The 20733-nt window shown below is 37.1% G+C and overlaps 1 protein-coding gene across 2 annotated transcripts in view; it reads right to left on the reverse strand.

Annotated features, from left to right (window-relative positions):
- NETO1 (neuropilin and tolloid like 1) overlaps positions 1-20733 on the reverse strand; it is a 70372-nt gene that overhangs the window by 23014 nt on the left and 26625 nt on the right. For both annotated transcript variants that reach the window (XR_012834295.1, XM_075747106.1), the window contains exons 5-6: positions 8384-8425; positions 8142-8269 (exon numbers count right to left, since the gene is read on the reverse strand). Coding sequence is in view for 1 of the 2 variants with exons in the window: in XM_075747106.1 (XP_075603221.1) it covers positions 8142-8269; positions 8384-8425 (170 nt within the window). In the remaining variant the exon portion in view is untranslated. The remainder of the gene's footprint in view (positions 1-8141; positions 8270-8383; positions 8426-20733) is intronic.

A 20733-nucleotide genomic window follows, 5' to 3' on the forward strand; every position in this document is an offset into this window, starting at 1 on the left:
AAAGAATCAAGAGAACAATAACTTCGCATTTGACTTTGAATCTTTCTGTGAAGAAGCCAACACTTTCAGTTCTTCCCAAGCCTGAATTCTGCTGTTGGTTATAATGCTTCATTTCTCTGTGTGATAAACTCAGATCATAACAGACTTGATAGGCACTGGAACCACTGCAAAGAAATATTTGGCTTTAAAATCTATGTCCATCCTTCAGAAGAAAGATGGCACCTTCTCCAATGGCATGAAGTTTCATAAACTAGAGAAAATAAATTCCTGATATTCTGAGGTCAGTTGGAGTTTCATTCTCATAGTCTCCTTTGGAGATGACTATTCCCAGAACTTTATGTAAAGTAATGAGGACTTGATCCAAAGCTCACTGAAATCAGTGGGTATCTTTCCATTTACTTAAGTTCATTTGGATCAGACCTATGGATTAAGACTGAAGTGCATTTTTAAAAACTGGATACTGATTACACAAACTGACAACCTGATATTGGATCAGATTTTATTTCAAAGAGCTGGAATAATTTAATTGCATCTGTACGCCTCTGCCAATTTTTATGGTTTTATTACTATATATTTGCCATTGTCACTGGCTGTAAGACCCACACTGTCAGAAGAAAATGACTAATAAATTGGGCTCCCCAGGGAAAGAATAAAACTGATTATATGACAAACTGTTATCTAATGCAAAATGTTCCTGAAACATAGTTTTCTGAAATCAGTAGCAATATTCTCATTACTTTCATTGGTATATGGATCTCACTAAAAGAAATTAAGCAGAAAGTGAGAGAAAAATTATCAATATTTCTGGTTATTTCATTTACTGAGATCTTAGTCATTACTTCTACCAGCAGTGGATAAGAAACTTTTCTCCTGCAAAAGAAAACAAGTGATCAAAAAAGAGGTCACGAACTCAAATACCACTGTCTGCCTTCATTAAGCCTTTTTTCATTGATGCCAATGGGAGCTTTGAGAATGATAACATTTCTGTAGGAACTGACACATTATATTAGCATAATCGGGACATTATTGTTGAAGAGAACAGCTTATTTGAAAGAAGCAGCATAACTGCCGTATCTTCTTTGTTCGCATTTTTCTTGTAAAGTTTTAATAAGATGCTTTCCTCAAATCATCAGTTCCACATTACTTAGAAGAACAGGCTGCTAGTGCACAAGTATTAGCTTTTATTGAGCTTCGAGATGTCACTGCAAATGCCAATGCCATTAGCAACAAAACTGATAAAACCTCACTGCAACTGTGGCATATATAATTTACACTCAGTCACATTATATTTTAAATAATTGTCTTGTCACCTTTAAGGTTTGTATTGTCATCATAGTAATAAAAAAGGAAATGCTGGATAAGTTTTACTATTTTTTTTATTTAAATTTGAAAACAACAGAAATCTCTGACTGCATATATTAAAAAAAAAGGAAGAATGGTTGTAAACTATGAATAATATATCACCTCAGTAAAATGGTCAGATTATAATCTCTTCACAGTGAATCACTTTTGATGAGTTCTGCTTTTTAATCAATCACTGAAGGTTAAGGCTGACAACATGATTGATCAGGCCAGTCAGAAAAAGCTTCAAACCATATCCCAGCATATCAGACTTAATATATGTGCACAGACATTCAGTCCTTTATAATGCATCAACACAAACCAAACCAAACCAAACAAACAAACAAGCAATTGTTCAACTGCCAAAAGTAATTTAAATGTAAGACAAAAATCTCCTCTTCATCAGGGCCTAAAGTCCAGACTTTGCATATTTGGCTTCTGGGTTCAGTCAATTCTCTTGTAAGCACAGGACTGGGTTAAATGGTCCTACATCCTTCCCCGTTGCTCAGTGAACAGTTACAGCGTTTGCTTGTCCTGCATCTTGTTCAGCTCTATGTGATTAACAAAGGAGTTTCAAGATGATACCTCCAGTATTTGGGCCTGGCAAGCCCAGTTTTTTTAAAGCAGATTGTGCAACACTAATTAATCTCCTTCAAGGCAAAAAGATGACAAGCATACCAGCCTAAAAAGCATATTACCAACAATGCTGAATTTGTCTTCTAAAGTAGCCTGTCCTGTTGTTTGGCTCCTAAACTGTTTTTTTGAAAATCAACCTTACTTCAGGCTGGAGATGTTAGCAGTATATATTCTGTTTGGGTTTTTGTTTGTTTAGGTTTTCTGACATTTTTGGACCTGCTGTTACCAGTCTGGGACCATGCTGTGAAAACAGAGAACTCCATACCTCATATTTTCCTCTCTGCTGGGGTTTGGAGAATACTGTCTCTCGAAGGTGACGATCTTATATGGTACTTCTTCTAACACTCTGTGATTCACAGTCAGGCTCAGATATCAAAATACCATTTTCCTGGACAAGTAAAGCTCTTCAGATTTCTTAGCTTTGTCCTACTTGTTTCTTCAGACTTCCTCAAGTCCCCAGTAACTGACATTTATTCTGTCAAGTCATCCTCATTTTTCTCTCGAACAGTGGAAAAATGCTCACAAGTGACCACCATTACAGCTTCTTGGTGCTGTTCTGCTTTTTAACACTGAAAACTGTAGAACACATCCTGAATCTGCTGTTCTGTTTGGCAGATGTTTTATTACTTTCACCAGTAGCTTTTTTTTATTGCATTTCCTAACAATTATTTGGTTTGAGGATGCTGACGTTGATTATATTTCTATATCTGAATGGAATAGATTCATGCTAACTTAAAAGTGTGGGTTTTTCTTTGTTTGTTGGGGTTTTTTTGTCAGTGCTGCTCTTGCATGTGTATTGCCATGCCTGCTACACATGTGCTTGTCTTGCATCATCATCTAACAAAAGTGTTTCAAAGAAGTGATTTTGATGAGTTAACATAGTTAAACATTATTTTCTACTTCTTTAAACATAATTTGTTCACCTTGTTCCAGGAATGCCGTATAAATGTGTGGGAATTTTTTCATTCCTAGTATTATTTGCATTATCTGTATGTTAGCAAGCTTCAGAGCTTCTTCAGAGATGGAGCTCATCTGAAGCCTATAAAAGTGTCTCTGGCTATTAGGCTTTTCAGTCTCTAAATTTTATTTTTCTGTAACATTTGAGGAATCACCATTCAACTGCCTCCTATTAAACTTTAGTGTACTGCTTAAAGCTTCTCTTCTACATCTGATTAAGAAGCCTCCAAAAATTAGGTATATGCTAGCCTGCTAGTGCCAATGGCTGAAACTGTTTTTCTCTCTCATCCGAGAGCACAAGTTTCCACTTCACATGTGAGAACAGAAAATGTTTTGATTTAGTCAGTTTGGTTTATACAGACTTATAGCTCTGCAATTTGCTTCACCACGTGTTTCTTCCTAACTGCCTAGGAAATGTGTGCGTAACAGCCCATCCTTTCTCCAGACTACATTCAATCTGAAAGTCAAGCATCTGGAACCAAAAGCATCATCTCTCTCATCAGGTATGTGGATATAAGGCCCACCGTGAAAACAGTGATAAGTGGTTTAGAGCCTCTACCAGGTAGCAGTACCCATCCTTTGTAAATGTGCAAGTGTTTTGGTCCCACTTGGGCTTTTGGCCTATGCCCAGCCTCGAGTGTCACTGCCCAGGCCTCGCCTCACCAAGCTGCCACCCCATCTCAAGCTATGGTTGGCCCCATTGCCACAGGCAAACCCAGCCACCGCCGCGCCCCAGCTGCTATGGCTGGGCCTGCCCGGCTCTCCCTGTCAGCCATGTCCCAGCCCTGTGGCCACCCTCGCCCTGGCTCCCCACCACGTGCTGTGCATCCCCTCCCACTGCTCCCCAAGAGCTGCTCCCCAAGAGTTTCTCTATTTGAAACAAACGTGACCGCTCGTAGATAGTTCAGGTTTAAGGATACTGCAATAATATGTCAAAACTAGATACCCATTAATTAATCCTTTCAGTTTCTTAAGCTTTTTATTAAGTCTTGCGACCTATAACCTGTAAAGATACCTTCTTTGCCCAGTAGCGTGCTCAGGTGGGGTGGGAAAATGAGGCATTGCTTTGCCTAACTAGCTTAAAACTTCATTTTATTTCTTGTGGTGTGTCTAGACTCTTTGCCCAGTTTAAGTGTACTTCTTGCTTGTTCCTCCTGAATAGATAACTACTACTGGACTGGATTCAAATTAACACTTTATCTGTAGCTTGGATGCTCTTTCCCGAGCTGGCCAGAGCTTCTGGTTTATAAGCATCGCTTACTGTTTTTCCAAGCATCAGAACATCTTTGTAAAGGTTTTATTACTTTTACCATCAAATTCTACTCTCTTTTTTTCCCCTACGAAACCTCTCAAGGAACAAGCACGATACAATGGTCCTTGCTGGGAAAGTTACCAGCAAAGGGAGTGCTACCTGAGCACAAACATGCATTCTGTCTTCCTGGGGGGCCTTGTCAAACTCTGCTGACACATCCAAAATAGAAAAATGCTTGTTGTCAATGTTATCCTCTAACATGTCACCCTTAACAGAAAGTGAGAAAATACTATCATTCTTTTCATTTTCTTATCTATCATTTTCTTTCTTATCCACTGCTGTAGCAAATGATACCTCTGAAATTTTTTAAATCCCAGTGCAATAAGCTCATCCACTTCCTCCTTTGGGCTTTATTCTACAGTGAAGAATTTTGGGATGTGAAGTTCCTTCAGCTCTTTGCTGTTTTGGGTAGGTTGGCAAATTTGGTCAGCAGCTCTCTTCTTCATTTTCCACTCGTTCTCTATGGATTGAAGTCTGCTTCCATATGAGGTGCAGAACCCCCAGTGAGCTCCAGATTCATAGCTATCTTACTCGCCAGGAACTGACTTTGAATGATTACTAGAAACACACACTTTGCAACCAGTCACTGTCAAATAGGAGGTTCCAGGTGTATAGGTTGAAGTCATGTTTAAAATGCCTTCTGCGCTTCCAGAAAGTTTCAGTTCTGCATTCATTTTCAGCATTTTACTTTTGGTTCTATACGGCAATCAGTGATGGCTCTATTTTAAGTGTGTGTAAGAAATTTGCTGTTCTCTGTCCCATTCCAGCTTGCTGAGGATAGCAGCAATGTTACACCCAGACTGTCAGTTTGAAGCTCAGACTTAGAGATCTCAAGTTCATACTCGACTGATCTCATTGCTCACATGTTGAGCTCAGACTTGGCTTGAATCTGGAATTGCAAACCAAGGAAAGGACTTGCATCTTGCTTCTGCAGACAGTTTATATTGGATGAGCTTAAGCCAAATGAAATTGCAAGCAGCCCCCATTCTGGCACAGTTTAATTAGGAAACTGTAAAGATCCAACTCAAACTCTGTCTGAGAAACTCTGGCCTTTTAGGCATAGATCCCAGTAACAAACTGTGCAGGCCAAAGTACAGGAACATGTGGATTTAAAATGTCTGCTGAGTTCTTACTGTTCTTAGCAGGAAAGCCTGTTTTCATAGGTGCAAGCTGCCATAAATTAGAATGATGTAACTGAATTATTATACTGAGTATGTCATTAGTTCAAGGTTAGATAAGCACAAAGGAAGCTGACTGTAAAATATGGACAATAGAATCCAGTTCAATAGAATTAGGCCCATAAACATTCTTACCATAAATCTTACTTCATGCAATGTTTTTTTAAAATTTTATCCACTAATTCCTTCCTTAATATCTGCAAATTTTTCAACCTTTCTCCATATGGTGATACCATAACCATATGTGTGTGTGTGTATACAGTTATATATTTGTGTATATATTTGTGTGTATATATATATGTGAAAACCACACTAAGAAAGTTCAAATGCTAAATTGGAGTTACCCCTCGAAGATGAATCTAGGCTTGAAAACTGGGATTTTTTCCTAGCCTGCTGAAAAAGCTTTCAACTTCATGTGTTAGGAAATACTGATTTATACGCTTTTATACTGCTCTGTCTCTCTACCCAGAAAATTCTGTGAGATGGGAGCAATAGGATTTGTCAAGAGATGACCCAACTCACCCCCTCTGCCTAAAAGTAGGATTAGTAATGTTTCACTTATTTTTCATAGGGTTTTGCCTAACCTGCACTTTAAGATCGCTAGCAATGCTGGCTGAACAAACTTCCTTGACCAATCATTCATAATCCCCTCCCTGCTGTTAGAAATTTTCTTCCCTGATATCTAACCTGAATCTTTTTTTTTCAGAGTGCAGAACCATGGCTTATCCTATAGACATGGACATCAGAGCATTCCTTCCTCTTTGTAAAAGCCTTTTATTAACTGGTATCATGCTCTTTCACAAAATCTTCTAGACAACATTAAATAATTTCCAGCCTTTCCTCAGGTTTTCTCGAACCCTCTCATCACTCCCTTCCAGATGCTCTTCAGCTCATCTACGCTTTTTGAAATGCAACACAACTAAACAATCCACAACTAAACAATCTTTAGTCCTCTATTAATGGTGATAGTGGGGCATTCTTCTGTTAAACACTGTGGTTAGGGTTATGTAGCTACATAATTTGTATTTCTACATCAGGACTGAAGTGTGAATAAATCCTACAGGTAAGTAAATATGGTATTTCTAGCAAGACTTTGAATCATACAGAACTTCAGAGTTAGATCAAGTAAGAGTATCACAATGACATTTTCTGACCAACTAAACATAAACTGAAATTAAGATTATAGGACAATTTTATGAGTTTAGTTGTGCGGATTCTAATAAGCACAATTCTAATTATCTGTTTACCTGATTTCTTTCTACTAATGGGTAATGGGCACAAACTGGAACACAGGAAGTTCCATCTCAATACAAGGAAAAACTTCTTCACTGTGAGGGTGACCGAGCACTGGAACAGGCTGCCCAGAGAGGTTGTGGAGTCTCCTTCTCTGGAGATATTCAAAACCCGCCTGGAGGCGATCCTGTGCAACCTGCTCTAGGTGATCCTGCACTAGCAGGGGGGTTGGATTAGATGATCTCTAGACGCCCCTTCCAACCCCTGCCATTCTGTGATTCTGTGATTCTGTGGATATAACATATGCAATAATCATTCATCATTCGAATCATTTCACATCTATAGCTACTTACTGTAGCAAAGTGGAAAGTTCATCTACTTAATTGAAAACATCTATGAATATTGAATTTATTCAAAAGTAAAAAAAAAAAAAAAAAAAAAAAGGAGTAAACTATGTTCTGGAAATAACTTATCTGTAATCTTTATGAGCTAACTATTGAAATCCTCTCCTAAACTTTGACAATAGAAAAATGCTGATACTAATGACTTTTTCTCTTCTGGAAACCATTCCTCCTGTTTATCCAATACCAAATGCTGAAACAATTAGATACATTCAGGACAGTCTGCTCTGAGATTACGCACCCCCCCCCCCCCCCAAACTTATCTATTTAAAGATGTTAGAGATTAGTGTATATATAAATTCTACCTCGTTAAACCTTTCTTGTCCAATAAAAGACACTATAAAAAATATAACGTGGAGCTTTCTTTAACACAGTGAATGAAAGTTGGTGGGAGGCACAAAGCTGTTCCAATTGCAGAGAGAGGAGAAATGGTAGTGTAACCAGCAACAATTAATCCATATAATAACTGATGAGTCATGGATAAGAGGGGACCTCAACAGAATTAAGAACTGTTAAATTCATTGCAGCCCTCCCCTGCTTGTTACAAAGGCATGGCTTGCTGACTGGTGGGAGAGAAATGAGAACACTATCTCTTTTTGTCTGTGGCTCTAAACCAAATGAGCTAAAGGTCTCATACAGAGGAACGTGAATTTACCTTGGCTCCATTTTCACAGTTCCCAGATGAGAAACAATGATGACCTTAGGGAGGCAGAAGTGTTCCCTTACTAGTCTGTATATTAGGTATTTAAAATATATTGAAAATTAAAGTGATAAGATTACCTCCCGCTTAAGAAAACACATTGATTCTTTAAAAATATGAGAAAAATTAAAGATGAATTTAAGAAAATTACTTGTGGCACAAAAAGCACATTAATGCTGCCCACATTGTTATTTATAGAGAAAGAAGGTTATTTTGGCTGAGGTGACAAATTACCCTTCCACGGCAGTAGGAAAAAATTAGTTTACAAGTTCAAGCTGTAAAGTTATTAAACAAGATCTCACTGTACTAAGAAATGCACAACATATTAGAAAAGTCAATTTCTTAAATTAAATGGCAAATCAGCAAGTAGATGAAGGACTGACCTTGGATCGGGGTGGTGCTCGGATGTACCATTTACAATCTACTGCTTCAGTTTCAGAAGCTTTTCCTTCTTTGACAATTTGTACAGATTCCACAATTCCTTCAGGTCCTCCCATCTCAAACTCACAAACTGAATAACAAAATACCAGAAAAAATGAAACCTGAACAGCAAACAAAAATATTTTCTACAGAAGAGTGCAAAAGCCTCCAAGTTAAAAAAAAAAACACAACACAACATACCAACCTGGCAATGGTTTCAAAACGCCAAGGTCCTTAAAATCTGGATCTTAAAAATTGAGAAAGAAAAAATTAGTTTTGTTCAATATCTTGGCTATAACGTCAATGTGCTAAAATTTGACAATGCACTTCAGTGATATAATTATACATACATTTCTTGGAAATGAGAAATCTTTCAAAACGATGGCAACACCCTAATTGTTAATGTAGAAATTACTGATACTATCATACCAAGTTCTTTTTTTTTTTCTGTTATGAAATCCTACTTTTCTCTGTCTTGTTCTTTCAGACGAGTGAGTTCAAAAATATTTCTGCATACACTAGCAAGCAAGAACATCACACAGCTAACCACATGATATTTTAATACATCAGTCTAATGAAAGAGGATATATTTACAGATCCATTCAGAATCCTTTTGCCTGCTTTGCATTTTGCAGTATGATTATAACACTCAACTTAACTAGAGAAATCTATACTTCATTCTGTGTTTATGAGTACTCTGCCATCTCTGTTGAAAAGAAGAGACATTTTCTTTGTCAGAAGTATCCATTTGGTCTTCCTGGAATAAATACCACAAGGATTTACCATGGAATTCATTGTGCTAACAAGTTTAATACATGTGCTATTTTCGATCAGAAAAACTTGATTATATTTACTGTCTGAGATGCTCTGTATCATGTCTTTATAGTCAGCTATAACACATAGATTAAATGAGTTTGGTCTTAGACCTATGTTTCAACAGCCAGCCAGCCATGGACAAATCATCATTTCACAAAATTTGGCCCAGTTTGAAGATACTGTCCAAAACCAGAAATGTGAAAGAGGCCAAAGTATTTCAAGAGAAGATGATCTGTTCAGAATAGACTGGTCCTGTCTGGGAGATTTTTATCACTGGCACTGCTTTTCTACCTAAAATGAATGTTCTGCCCAGTTTTTCTCATTTTTCAGGAGGGAAAAAAAAATAATCCACTGGTCTTTATTTTTTTTCTGGAAAGTTGATAGGATCTGGTCTTCTGAAATCAATAATAAACACTTATATACAAACACTCTGCATTAAGCTTCCCCTGAGCCACGTACATACTGCCCATGCCTCAAAATGTTTGAACAAGAAAAAAAACAAGGTAAAGTTTGAGCCATGTAGTCTACTCATGGAACTGATCTTATTGTTTCAGAATTGGGTCAGTGTAGAAAAAAGCTATAAATAAAACAATGAAGAGAAAGTTTGGAAGTAGGAAATGTATCAAATGAAAAAAATAAACAACTCACCACCAAAACTGCTGTTACCCTCTAGCCTTAGATGAGTCAGGACAGTAAGAATCATAACCAAACAATATTCTGAAAAAGCCTAGTGCTGTATAAGCAAGATCAGTGATTTTAACCCGAACAGTGAGAAAGTGTTGACTTCAAAAATAGGAACTGTAAAATCACTTTTTTAAACTGTCCCTCTATAACCAGGCTGCTGTTGTTCTTCCCAGTTATCTTTTACACTTGCACAATAGAAATCATGAGTAAACACTCATGAACTTAAGGGACTGCAAATATAATTGAGTAGGCAATTAGCATTAATTGTTAAGCAGTTTTATAGATAAATAGATGTGATAACCAACAACATTAAATGTAATTAAAAATTTCAGTTAATGTACTCAGATGTAGATATATAGTGCTGAAAGCAAGATACTTCAAGGTAATCTACTTTGACTACTGGTTCAAATTAACATCCAAGCCGCGTCTAGTGTAACCATTACATTTCTTCCTATTGCTGAGTTTGCAAAGTACAGAGGAGGAAAGGAGGAGAAAAAGGTCCTGACAGGGTTTCTCCCATATGAAGGAGTTTTCATATGAAGGAGTGCTAGTAGCAAGAATCCAGGCTGAAGTGTAAATTAGACCATGCGGTTTGCCCCACAACACAATTCTGAAAGTACATTCTAATTTGTTAACAATATGGTTAGAACAAAACCACATAAAAGTGCACAATCTGTTAAAATTCCTGCTCAGTTTTGAAAAATGATCTTTTTGCAGCTTTTCAACATCTCGAGTTACAGTGAAATAAAATGTATGACACCTGAGGTGATACACTTCAATAAACATTAATAATATGCCAATGTTGTTGTAATAAAAACAACAATCTGTAAATAAGATATTATCAGAGATGCTGAAAATTCAACCATGTTTAAGCATATTTACCCAGCAAATGTTTGTTTTTTAAATAGTCTACCATTAAATAGCTTATACTTTAGCAACTCTTATGTATGTAATTCAATCAAATTGTTATTATCAGTCTGGCTGAGTCAGAACCCTTTTAATGTTATCTAAACACTGACTGGCTAGATCTTCTGATAGACAGAGAGTCCTGATGAAAATCATGTTCCCATTAGGAAAACCTCACAAGACAGTGGACACACTGGAGGGAAGGGGTGCCATCCAGAGGAACCTTGACAGGCTGGAGAGGTGGGCCTGTGCAAACCGCATGAAGTTCAACAAGGCCAAGTGCAAGGTCCTGCACGTGGGTCAGTGCAATCCCAAGCACGACTATAGGCTGGGCGAGGAATGGATTGAGAGCAGCCCCGAGGAGAAGGACTTGGGGGTATTGATTGATGAGAAGCTCAACATGAGCTGGCAGTGTGCGCTTGCAGCCCAGAAAGCCAATCGTGTCCTGGGCTGCATCAAAAGAGGGGTGACCAGCAGGTCGAGGGAGGTGATTCTGCCCCTCTACTCCACTCTTGTGAGACCCCACCTGGAGTACTGCATCCAGCTTTGGGGGCCCCAGTACAAGAAGGACATGGAGCTTTTGGAGCGAGTCCAGAGGAGGATGACAAAGATGATCAGAGGGATGGAGCACCTCTCCTATGAGGACAGGCTGAGAGAGTTGGGGTTGTTCAGCCTGGAGAAAAGAAGGCTCCGGGGACATCTAATTGCGGCTTACCAGTACCTGAAGGGTCCTACAGGAAAGTTGGTGAGGGACTGTTTATCAGGGAGTGTAGTGACAGGACAAGGGCTAATGGGTTCAAACTGAAGGAGGGTTGATTTAGATTAGATGTTAGAAAGAAATTCTTTACTGTGAGGGTGGTGAGGCACTAGAACAGGTTGCCCAGAGAAGCTGTGGCTGCCCCCTCCCTGGAAGTGTTTAAGACCAGGCTGGATGGGGCTTTGGGCAACGTGGTCTAGTGGAGGGTGTCCCTGCTTGCAGCAGTGGGGTTGGAACTAGATGATCTTTAAGGTCCCTTCCAACCCAAACCATTCTATGATTCTATGATTCTATGATTTTGCTGTGAAAACCAGCATTGACCGCCTATAATGAGAGAGAAAAATAGGAGGTAATAGGCCTTGAGAGGAATACAATACATGTAAATTTTTTATGGGGCTCTCCTTAATGAGGAAATGAGGTATGTAAAGAAGAAACCAGGAATTTTCATAAGAAATGTGAAAATGTGTAAAGGTTATGCAAATGGAGACCTCGCAGCCAAAAGATATTCTGTGGCTCTTTCCTGAAGTATTGAATGTCTCTTTTAAAACCAACCAAAACCAACAAAATAGAGGTTATCCAAAAATTTCCTTTGGTGATATATTACAACCTATTCCACAAATAACAGATTCCTGCAATGTTTAGTTACTATAAGCTGTTCTGTAAAGTATCTGTGAAGCACAGAATTATATTTGAAACTTCTTACCAGATGCAAAAATCCGTGCCAGGTTATGTAGAGTTATTGGCAAACAAGTGGAATGAGAAACTTCAGAATGGCCTGAGGAGAAAATAGTGATTTCCTTAACCAGTAAAAAAATGGAGTGGATGAGCAGACTGAGAGGTGGACTGAAAATTGGCTAACAACCAGGCCCGTGATGATGGTGATCAGCAGCAAAAAGTCTAGTTGGAGGCTGGTAATGAATGGTGTACCCAAGGGGTCAATACTGGGTCAAATCCTGTTTAACATCTTCATTAACGATTTGGATGATGAAGGAGGGTGAACTGTCAGGAAGTTTGTTAATGACACAAAACTGAGAGGAGTGGCTGGTACACCAGAGTGTCATGCTGCCATGCAGAGGGGCCTCAACAGGCTGGAGAAATGGACTGACAGGAACCTTATGAATTTCAAGAAGGGGAAGTGCAAAGCCCTTCACTTGGGGAGGAACAACCCCATATGCTAGGGACTGACCTGCTGGAAAGTAGCTTTGCAGAAAAGGACCTGGGCATCCCAGGGGACACCATGCTGACATGAGCTGATAATGTATCCTTGTAGCAAATAAGGTCGCCAGTGTCCTGGGCTGCATTAGGAGGAGTGTTACTAACAGGTTGCGGGAGGTGATCCTTCCCCTCTACTCAGCACTGATAAAGGCACACCAGTTCTGGGCTCCTCAGAAGAGTATGTAAATGACTCTGTTTACAAGTAAACTGCAGCATCTCATGTGGTTGGCCAGCTGTGGCATATCCACACAGAAAGATGTTTACCCACCTATGCATGCACGTATGTATGCACTCTCTCACTCAAAGTCACTAACGCTCACTCCAGACTTGGCCGGCTACCTGAAGTCCCTGGCTAACATTTTACTTTATTCTCCTATAAAATAGTACCTGATACTCTTTTTATCCTTCATGAAAGCAAAAAATCAAAAGTAAAGTCTCACTGAATACCACTTGTCTTTATCAGTCTCAGACTTCAGTAAAAACTAAGCAAGCACACAACTCTCAGGTATGCATTACAAATTAACGAATATGTACAACTTGTCTTGAAAGATGGATTCTGCAAGGTTATTAAAACTAAAGTCATACAGAAAAACTATCCTATTTTCTTTCTTACAAATGTACAAATTTGTGAGTAAACCTCTCGCATTTTATTCATCAGTTTCTGTAGCTTTTCGTATAAAGTTCATTTGGACACTTTCTTACACTGTCAGCATCAAACCTATTGCTTGTACTGACAGAAATAATAGATATCTCGTTCTTGGAAGTCAAATGATTTAAGTCAACAGATGTTTCAATATCTCTTTTAAAAAATGGAAGATTGACCTGATATGTTCCTTAGCATATCTGGACTAGAATATACGTAATTACATAGATTATTTTTTTTTTTTTTTTTGGTATATTGGGAATACAGTGTATACAGTGAAGAATATGAGCAATTACTTTATGGTCAGAAATCAAGATGAAGGAAATGTGTACCACAGAATCCTGGTGCATATATGACACCTGATTGTGATTAACTTTTGAGGTATTTTGCTTTCTTTTCTTCTATAAATGAGAAATTAAGGATTTGTTTGACCAAACTATACACTACAAATGATTGATGTTTGAAATAAAAAGGTGATTTTCCTATTTGTGAACAAAACCCCTTCCTTTTTTAATGAATGTATACACAAACTAGTCACAATACATAGAAACCATATTTCTTAATGATAAATAGGAAAAGTGTCCATTTTTACCCATTGAACAGACAGCTGTAGATACATCATTTCATTTTCCTGTCTTTGAATGACTAAAAATAGGCATTCAACTTCTATCTATCAATATTTAAGAAATTTTAATGCATGCACGTGGTTCACTGTCATAGAAGTTATTAGAGATCTGATTTTACATGTAACTACTTGTGGTAAAGTGACAAGAATTGCACTATTCAGCAAGTCACCAGTTATTTATTTTCAAGTTTATGAAGTCAGGTTCTTTTACAATGATTTCTGGGAGCCTAAACCAGCCCTGCCCTCTTGAGGTGTGAACTGTAATTCTCTGTAAAAGCAGAGCTTGCAGAACTCAGTACAGAACAGCAGGACTATTTGAAGATATGTGGTTGCCTCCTAGTATTTGATGATACAGTGAAAATACTGGAAGATGATTACTAAAAGATTTTAAAGTATAAAAATCTGCTCAAATAATAACAAAACATTTCTATAAATAAACATTTTTTGTGAGGTGTACAAACAAGCAGATTTAGCTATTCTGCTGTGGAGAATCAAAGTAAAGTACTAAGGGAAAAAAACCCAACAACAAACAAGCCCAACAAAAAATCCCATTAAACCTAGGTGAAATAGATGTGTAAAAATACGCAAAATATTGTCTTTTTAGTCAAAAATTAAATTTGTTCTGATGAATTTTTTCATACCTGTTGTCTTGTTGAAACTTCAACATATATCTGTATTAAAGATACCAAAAAGAAAGCTTATAGTTTGCTGGACACCCTGAAAAACAGTTCTATAATAATTATAGCTGGCAATAGTATGTGCTGTATTTGCTCTTTGTTTTCTGTGTTCTTTCTTTTAAGAACAATATTGTGAGCAAGGGCAGCTATTTTGGAGGCTATATATTTATAATCTAAGACAATACTTCTCAAATTTTTCACTCCTTAGCACTGTCATGAAAGAACTCAAAGGTGGTAAGTACAAATGTAGAAGTGAACATGACTCTCTGTATTTCACCTAGAAGTTCTACCTGCTATTAGATCAACAAGGAGTCATATGAAGACAAATAAGCCAAAAAATATTTTTACTCTGGAGAAGATCAAGAAACTCTGTTTTTGAGTATGTAACAACTCCATAAGGGGACACTACTTTGTCCTCCTCTTGGTGATCTGACTCACACTAAAGTAGCTATTTGTCTTAGGAAGAAATTTTATAAATTAATGCTGTGAGCGGTAGATGAAGTAAAATCGTATTCAGAAAGAAACAGTCAACCTACTCAAGTTACTTTAAACAGATTCCTTGTATTGAAATAACACAAACTGTCACCCAGAAGTATGATTTCTAAAATTTTTTTTTTTTAGTTTTTTCTTTTGTCACATTTACTAATCTCAGCTCATACTCACAATCAAAGTATATTTATAGTGTAATTAATATATTATACTGATTTATAAACTGCACTGCTATGGTGACCTCATTAAGATGAGGTATACTGCAAGTGTTAGCAATAGCTGGTCATCTATACACCAAAGGTTAATACTTGTTTCTTTAACATCTATTTGGAAATGAAAAGGCAGTATCATCAGAAAAAGAAAATCCATCTCTTTGCATAACTTCTTGCTAAGATTGGTCAAACTGAGCAGCCAAGGAGTGCCTGAATGAACTCCACTAAAACAGACCACAAAGGTTGCTCCTAGATTTCTCTTTTCATGCACACAGTGGCAAGCTTTGAGATCGTGGCCTGCTTGCCTCCCTTGTCTACTCTGTAAACTGTTTAGAGTATATTCTTTCTCCAGTGTAAATTCTGTAAGAGTGGGAACCATGTTAGAAGGTAAGAGGACTCATGAGAGCCTGGGTCTTATCCTCAGACAGTGTTTGGACTATTAGATATGTGCACCTAAATCCTAGAAGTGATAAGTGCTTCTTGGAAGTGACCTAGTGAGAAAGAAAAACAAGAATGGGCAACAAGGTCATACTCAGGCTGCTGAATGGAAAGAGGAAGCCTGGGAGCCTTGATGATATGTGTGGGATTATTTGGCAGATCATTTTTATTATGTTAAATATTTACATTAACAGCTGAGTGCTTTAATTAAGCATCGTATTTCCCTTATGTAGCACACTGTGTGTGGAAACACAGGAAAAAATGATCCTGTGATGAATATTTCAGGGGCTGCATCTAACTTTATCTGCCAGTTGCCCGGAAACATGTAAAACAAGACTAAATGAGCTCGGGAGCCCACTTTATCTGGGCAACGCAGCCTTGCTGCAACAGGGCAGCTGACTTGACCGCCACGACTATCAGTCAAGGGCAGGACCTCGTATGCATCTCCCCAAGATAATATCCCAGTGGCTTCCTGTGATTGACTAATGGTCTCTGAACTTGACTAGGAAGAAAGATGTGCAACATAAAAGTGCTATGAAGCCTTTCCCGAATGATGTTGAATACCAAGTATGGCCTAATCGTGCAATTTTGGCACAGTACTACTAAGGCTTGGGATTTGTCTCATTGGTTTGTTAGCAATGACTCCCAGCCCAGACCAAGGAAATAAACCTTTAAGCTCATGGCATAAGTATAGGGGAAAATGATCCAGAGGGTTTAGCCACAACTGATTGCTACGGATTACTTCTTCAGAATGAATCAATTTATACTTGGTTATTGCTTGGTACCATGGTGCTAAATCTTCATGTCCTTTTTAGAGAGGCTGTTCGTGCTGTATGAGTCCATAGAGTGGATTTCCCAGGACAGAGGGAACTTATGGGAATAGCTTGGTGATATAAAGTAACCTTTGTTATTTTATCATATAAATAATGCTTTCTCTTAGTTTTACCTCAGAACATTCAACAGAATGAATATATTCACTGCAATTTTCCCAATTCTTTTGAAGAGTTAAGTCTTTTTCAGCTCTTATAGTCAACAGAATGCATTACTTGTGATACTGCAAATAGTACTGAATGAGCTGTAGTTGACTGCATGTTAAGACACATTTCCAATACAAACAGAAACATTAGAATAGTGTTTACACCTACTAACATTCCTTTGCTCTAGCTAGCCATTATGCCAGCTATGACATGTATGCTATTTTCATCTTTTTGATGACAACTGCATCTCACATGAGAAACTCAAATATCTCCTCTAGCTCCCATGTGTGAATAGTTCATCTTCCACTTCAACAAGAGATTTCTGGCACTATCTCCAAGTATTTTTCTCTTACAGCCTAGCAAAGCACTAGGTGGACTTTCGCTAAAGTGAATAACCATGTCAGAGAGCACTGGAAGGGAACTGAGTTATGTTTGTAAAAACAACTGATTGCTTAATCATCTGGCCATATAAGATACCAGAAAGAGATGAACCAGGCAAAATAGTCCTGAAAATATGATCCTTAGAGTGGAAACAAGTTAAATAGCCATAGGCAAAAAGCCATTCATTAGTTTACTGTGCAACTGCTAGGTTTTTGAAAGTTATTGGATTAATTATATTGTAGTGCTCTCCTATAACAAAATCTTTGTATGATTCCAAAAGTCAATGTCATGGGATGTTTTAAAAATGTACTTTATATCCAGAGTAGAAATCTGTTGGTGTTTAGCATCAAAGGGAGAATTCTAGGTTTTCATTCCCACTGAAGCCTGAATACTCTCTTTGTAAAGGAAAAAAACCCAACAAACAAAACCTCAGCCAAACCAAAGGAAGAGGGAAACTCATTTGTTAAACCAAATTGTCAACTCTAATTATAAATATATGTGCCCACCACAGACAATGCAATAGAGCTTAAACCTATACTTTCAGTGATCAAGAAGAGGACTTCTAAAAGCCACACAGATCAATGAATTGCTGTGGAAGGCATATCAACATCAAGTCAAAGAAACAACTGTGGGAAAAATAAGTCTTCTGTCCTGTCCTTTCAGCATCCATAACAGTATAGCTTTCAATGACCCCAGAGTTTTTCTTCTCTTTCTGCTACTTATAGGAGGTTTCCTGCCTAGATGTCGTCCTTTTGGGGACCACTGAGCTGTTGAACCCAGCAGTCTTCCCAAATGTACAAAGCCCCCTCTACAGGATGAGAAGATGGGTTTTCATCGGCTTTAGCTACAGAGTACACAATGGAGCTGCCTTGGAGATATTCTTGCATTTTCTTTTGTTTCTTCATCTTTTTAACAGGATAGGGTAGAAGTTTTCTCTGAGGATGAGTTTCAGTATAGTCCAGTTGTCAGAAAGATGATAACTCTGTGTGTTAAACTGCGAATTCGTACTTAAATTACCCATAGACTTATGAATTTTAGATTTTATTATACAAGATAAGCTTCAGATATTTAAGAGATATAAATAATATATGGGAAGGGAGCAATAACCCTTCCACTCTTTCCTGTATTATGAAATTCAAAATATTTTGATAAATTTTTGGTTAAGTATGGCTTTACAGCTAGGTTTTTTGCTGTACAGTTCATCTGCTTCCTGGTAGTTACAACTTCATGAGAGTGACATTCCCTTTTGTTCAAATAGATGTTTTTTCTCCAATTTCATGCAATTAAAAGTTCCAAAGAACAGTCCAAGCCATGATTAATTGCTAATACTGACCTAGCGTAGACATAATCTGTTAGAAACAAGACACTAGGTCAGCTGGGAATACTATTATTTTGATGAGGAAAGCTCTACTGTATATTTTACTATGTATTTGACTAAACCAAACATAATTCATATCAACCGTAGTCTCAAATGTTTTCCACTCAAATTAATGAATAAAGATTGCTGCTCATCAGTAAGACATATTTTCTTATATGGTCACATGAAAAAAATCAACAGGATGTTAAATTCTAAATCAAAGGTTCTTGTCTTCAGCTTTTTAACTTTTTCTTTAAACAGTAAGATCCTTTTAATGGATCTTCAGTCCTCTTTGAGCATCATTTATGCCACATGCCATGTGTTCACCAGTTCTCAAACTGGTTTGTCATGAATATCAGCGAACAAATGGGTCTGTGGATAACTGGAGATCTGTAATCTAGAGTTTCAATAGATTTAGTTTTGTGTTTATAAAAGCTCAGTTACTGCTGACTTTTTCATACTCCAGAAACTCCAGATCCAGCTATCCCTAAACAGCGATTATATTCAGTATATATTAGCAACTTTTTAATTCTATGTCATAACTTGGGAATTTAGATTTTTTTAAAAAATATAGTTTCCATGGAATTTAAAAGATTTTCAGGTTTTCTCCTCTATTCAACCTGTCTGAAGCAACAATTTGGTTTCCACCATATTTACCCACAGTTCTAATATTCATTCTAACAGAAGCAGGTTTAGGCCCACAATCTGACCTGAATTTAGTAATTGCTTTATTGAGCCCTACACTGATTGACTGGCTTAGACTCATAGAAATAATAAAAACTGGACTTTTGCATTACTTTCACAATGAAAAAGCCATTGTGATGCATTGAATCACATTTTGGAAAGGAAATGTTCGTAACTAAGTCCTTATGTCTACTTTATACAATATCCAATATTGCCTTAACTGGCTAAAGGGACTAGGAAAAGAACAGCAAATTTGATACTGATTGGAGATTGTCCAGTTCTGCCATTGATGTGGTAATATTAGAAGAAATGGGGTATCAGGACAGTTTTCACTTTCAGCAGCAGCAACAGCAGGTCAAACATGATGGTCAGTCACAGTACTTGGGATTTTTAAGTATGGGTCAGCTGCTTATCCAACAAGCAGGCAATAATTACATGTAATTTGACCAGATCAAGTTTTTGAGTGCCAAACAGCAGGATTTTTTTGTAGCTTGATTCGAAAGAATCATTTAAAGCTCTGGTGATAAATAAATAAATAAATAAATATAAATAATCAAATAGAAATAAAACTTTTCATTTAAAAGCACTTGGCAAATCATTGATCTATATATATATTGGAATATCACTGATATGTAATATTCTGGAATACAAACAACTATATTAATGCTACAAATAATACCTGTAGGGAGAGCACATAGAATTACAGAGATTCAAATTACCCAAATCTGATTTTTAAACTACTAAGTATGCATTTTATTAAAAAAACCCCAACCTATAAACTTATTTTATATAAATTCAGTATGGCCTTTCTAGTTGGTAGTAGTTAATAAACAACTGCCTAATACACATAATGAAATCAGCATTAAAGAACAAAATACTTTAAATAGGAATTTTCTGCATTCTCTTTTAATATTAATTTTCACATAGAGTTAAGAAATTAGCTACAGGAAAGAAAAAAAAGGAAAAAAATCAAGAGAAAACAAGAAGTAGTATCATACAATCTTTTATTAACCCACATACTGCAACCAGTAGATTTGATAACATTGTCTCTTGAGCTTCAACTATCAGATAACATCTGGCAAATGATGTTTGTAAGTCCTGTTACACAACATCTTTCTGGCTTCTCAGTGTCATCTAGGGGATTGATATGTGACTAGAATAACACATTTCACGCTACCTGCTTCTGTCATGCTAGTACAAATTTTTAATAATGGATGTGCCACAGACATCAGTTTATTTGAATTTGAATTCTCAGAAAATATTTGGCAATTCTGTTCTCATCATCTTACTCATGACTCAAACAATCTTTCTTAACACAAATTGCTGGATATTAGATATTAGTCTTTCGACATCAAAGTATTCAAATGACCTTTCTGCATCTCTAGTGTGGAATGATCTCTGAAGCAATATTTATGAAATATTGATCAAAAGCATTTGCTTACTTATTTTACAGTTTTGCAATGAATTTATTCCTTTCAATAGCATTGTCAATTGTTTGGTAGATCTCATCTCTCTAAACATTAAAAAGGAATTTTAATTGCAAGTCCATTTTAGCCTGTGTAGCATAGACCAAAACATTTTGTCTCACTGAAGTTAAATTCTCCTCCTCAAATCTATTTGAGGAAACACTAATATCAGACATTTACTTAGTGAATTGCAGACTATGCTGTGATCATGTAAACAATATGCATTTG

Source organism: Balearica regulorum, chromosome 2 (assembly GCF_011004875.1).
Source record: "Balearica regulorum gibbericeps isolate bBalReg1 chromosome 2, bBalReg1.pri, whole genome shotgun sequence".
Classification (NCBI taxonomy): domain Eukaryota; kingdom Metazoa; phylum Chordata; class Aves; order Gruiformes; family Gruidae; genus Balearica; species Balearica regulorum.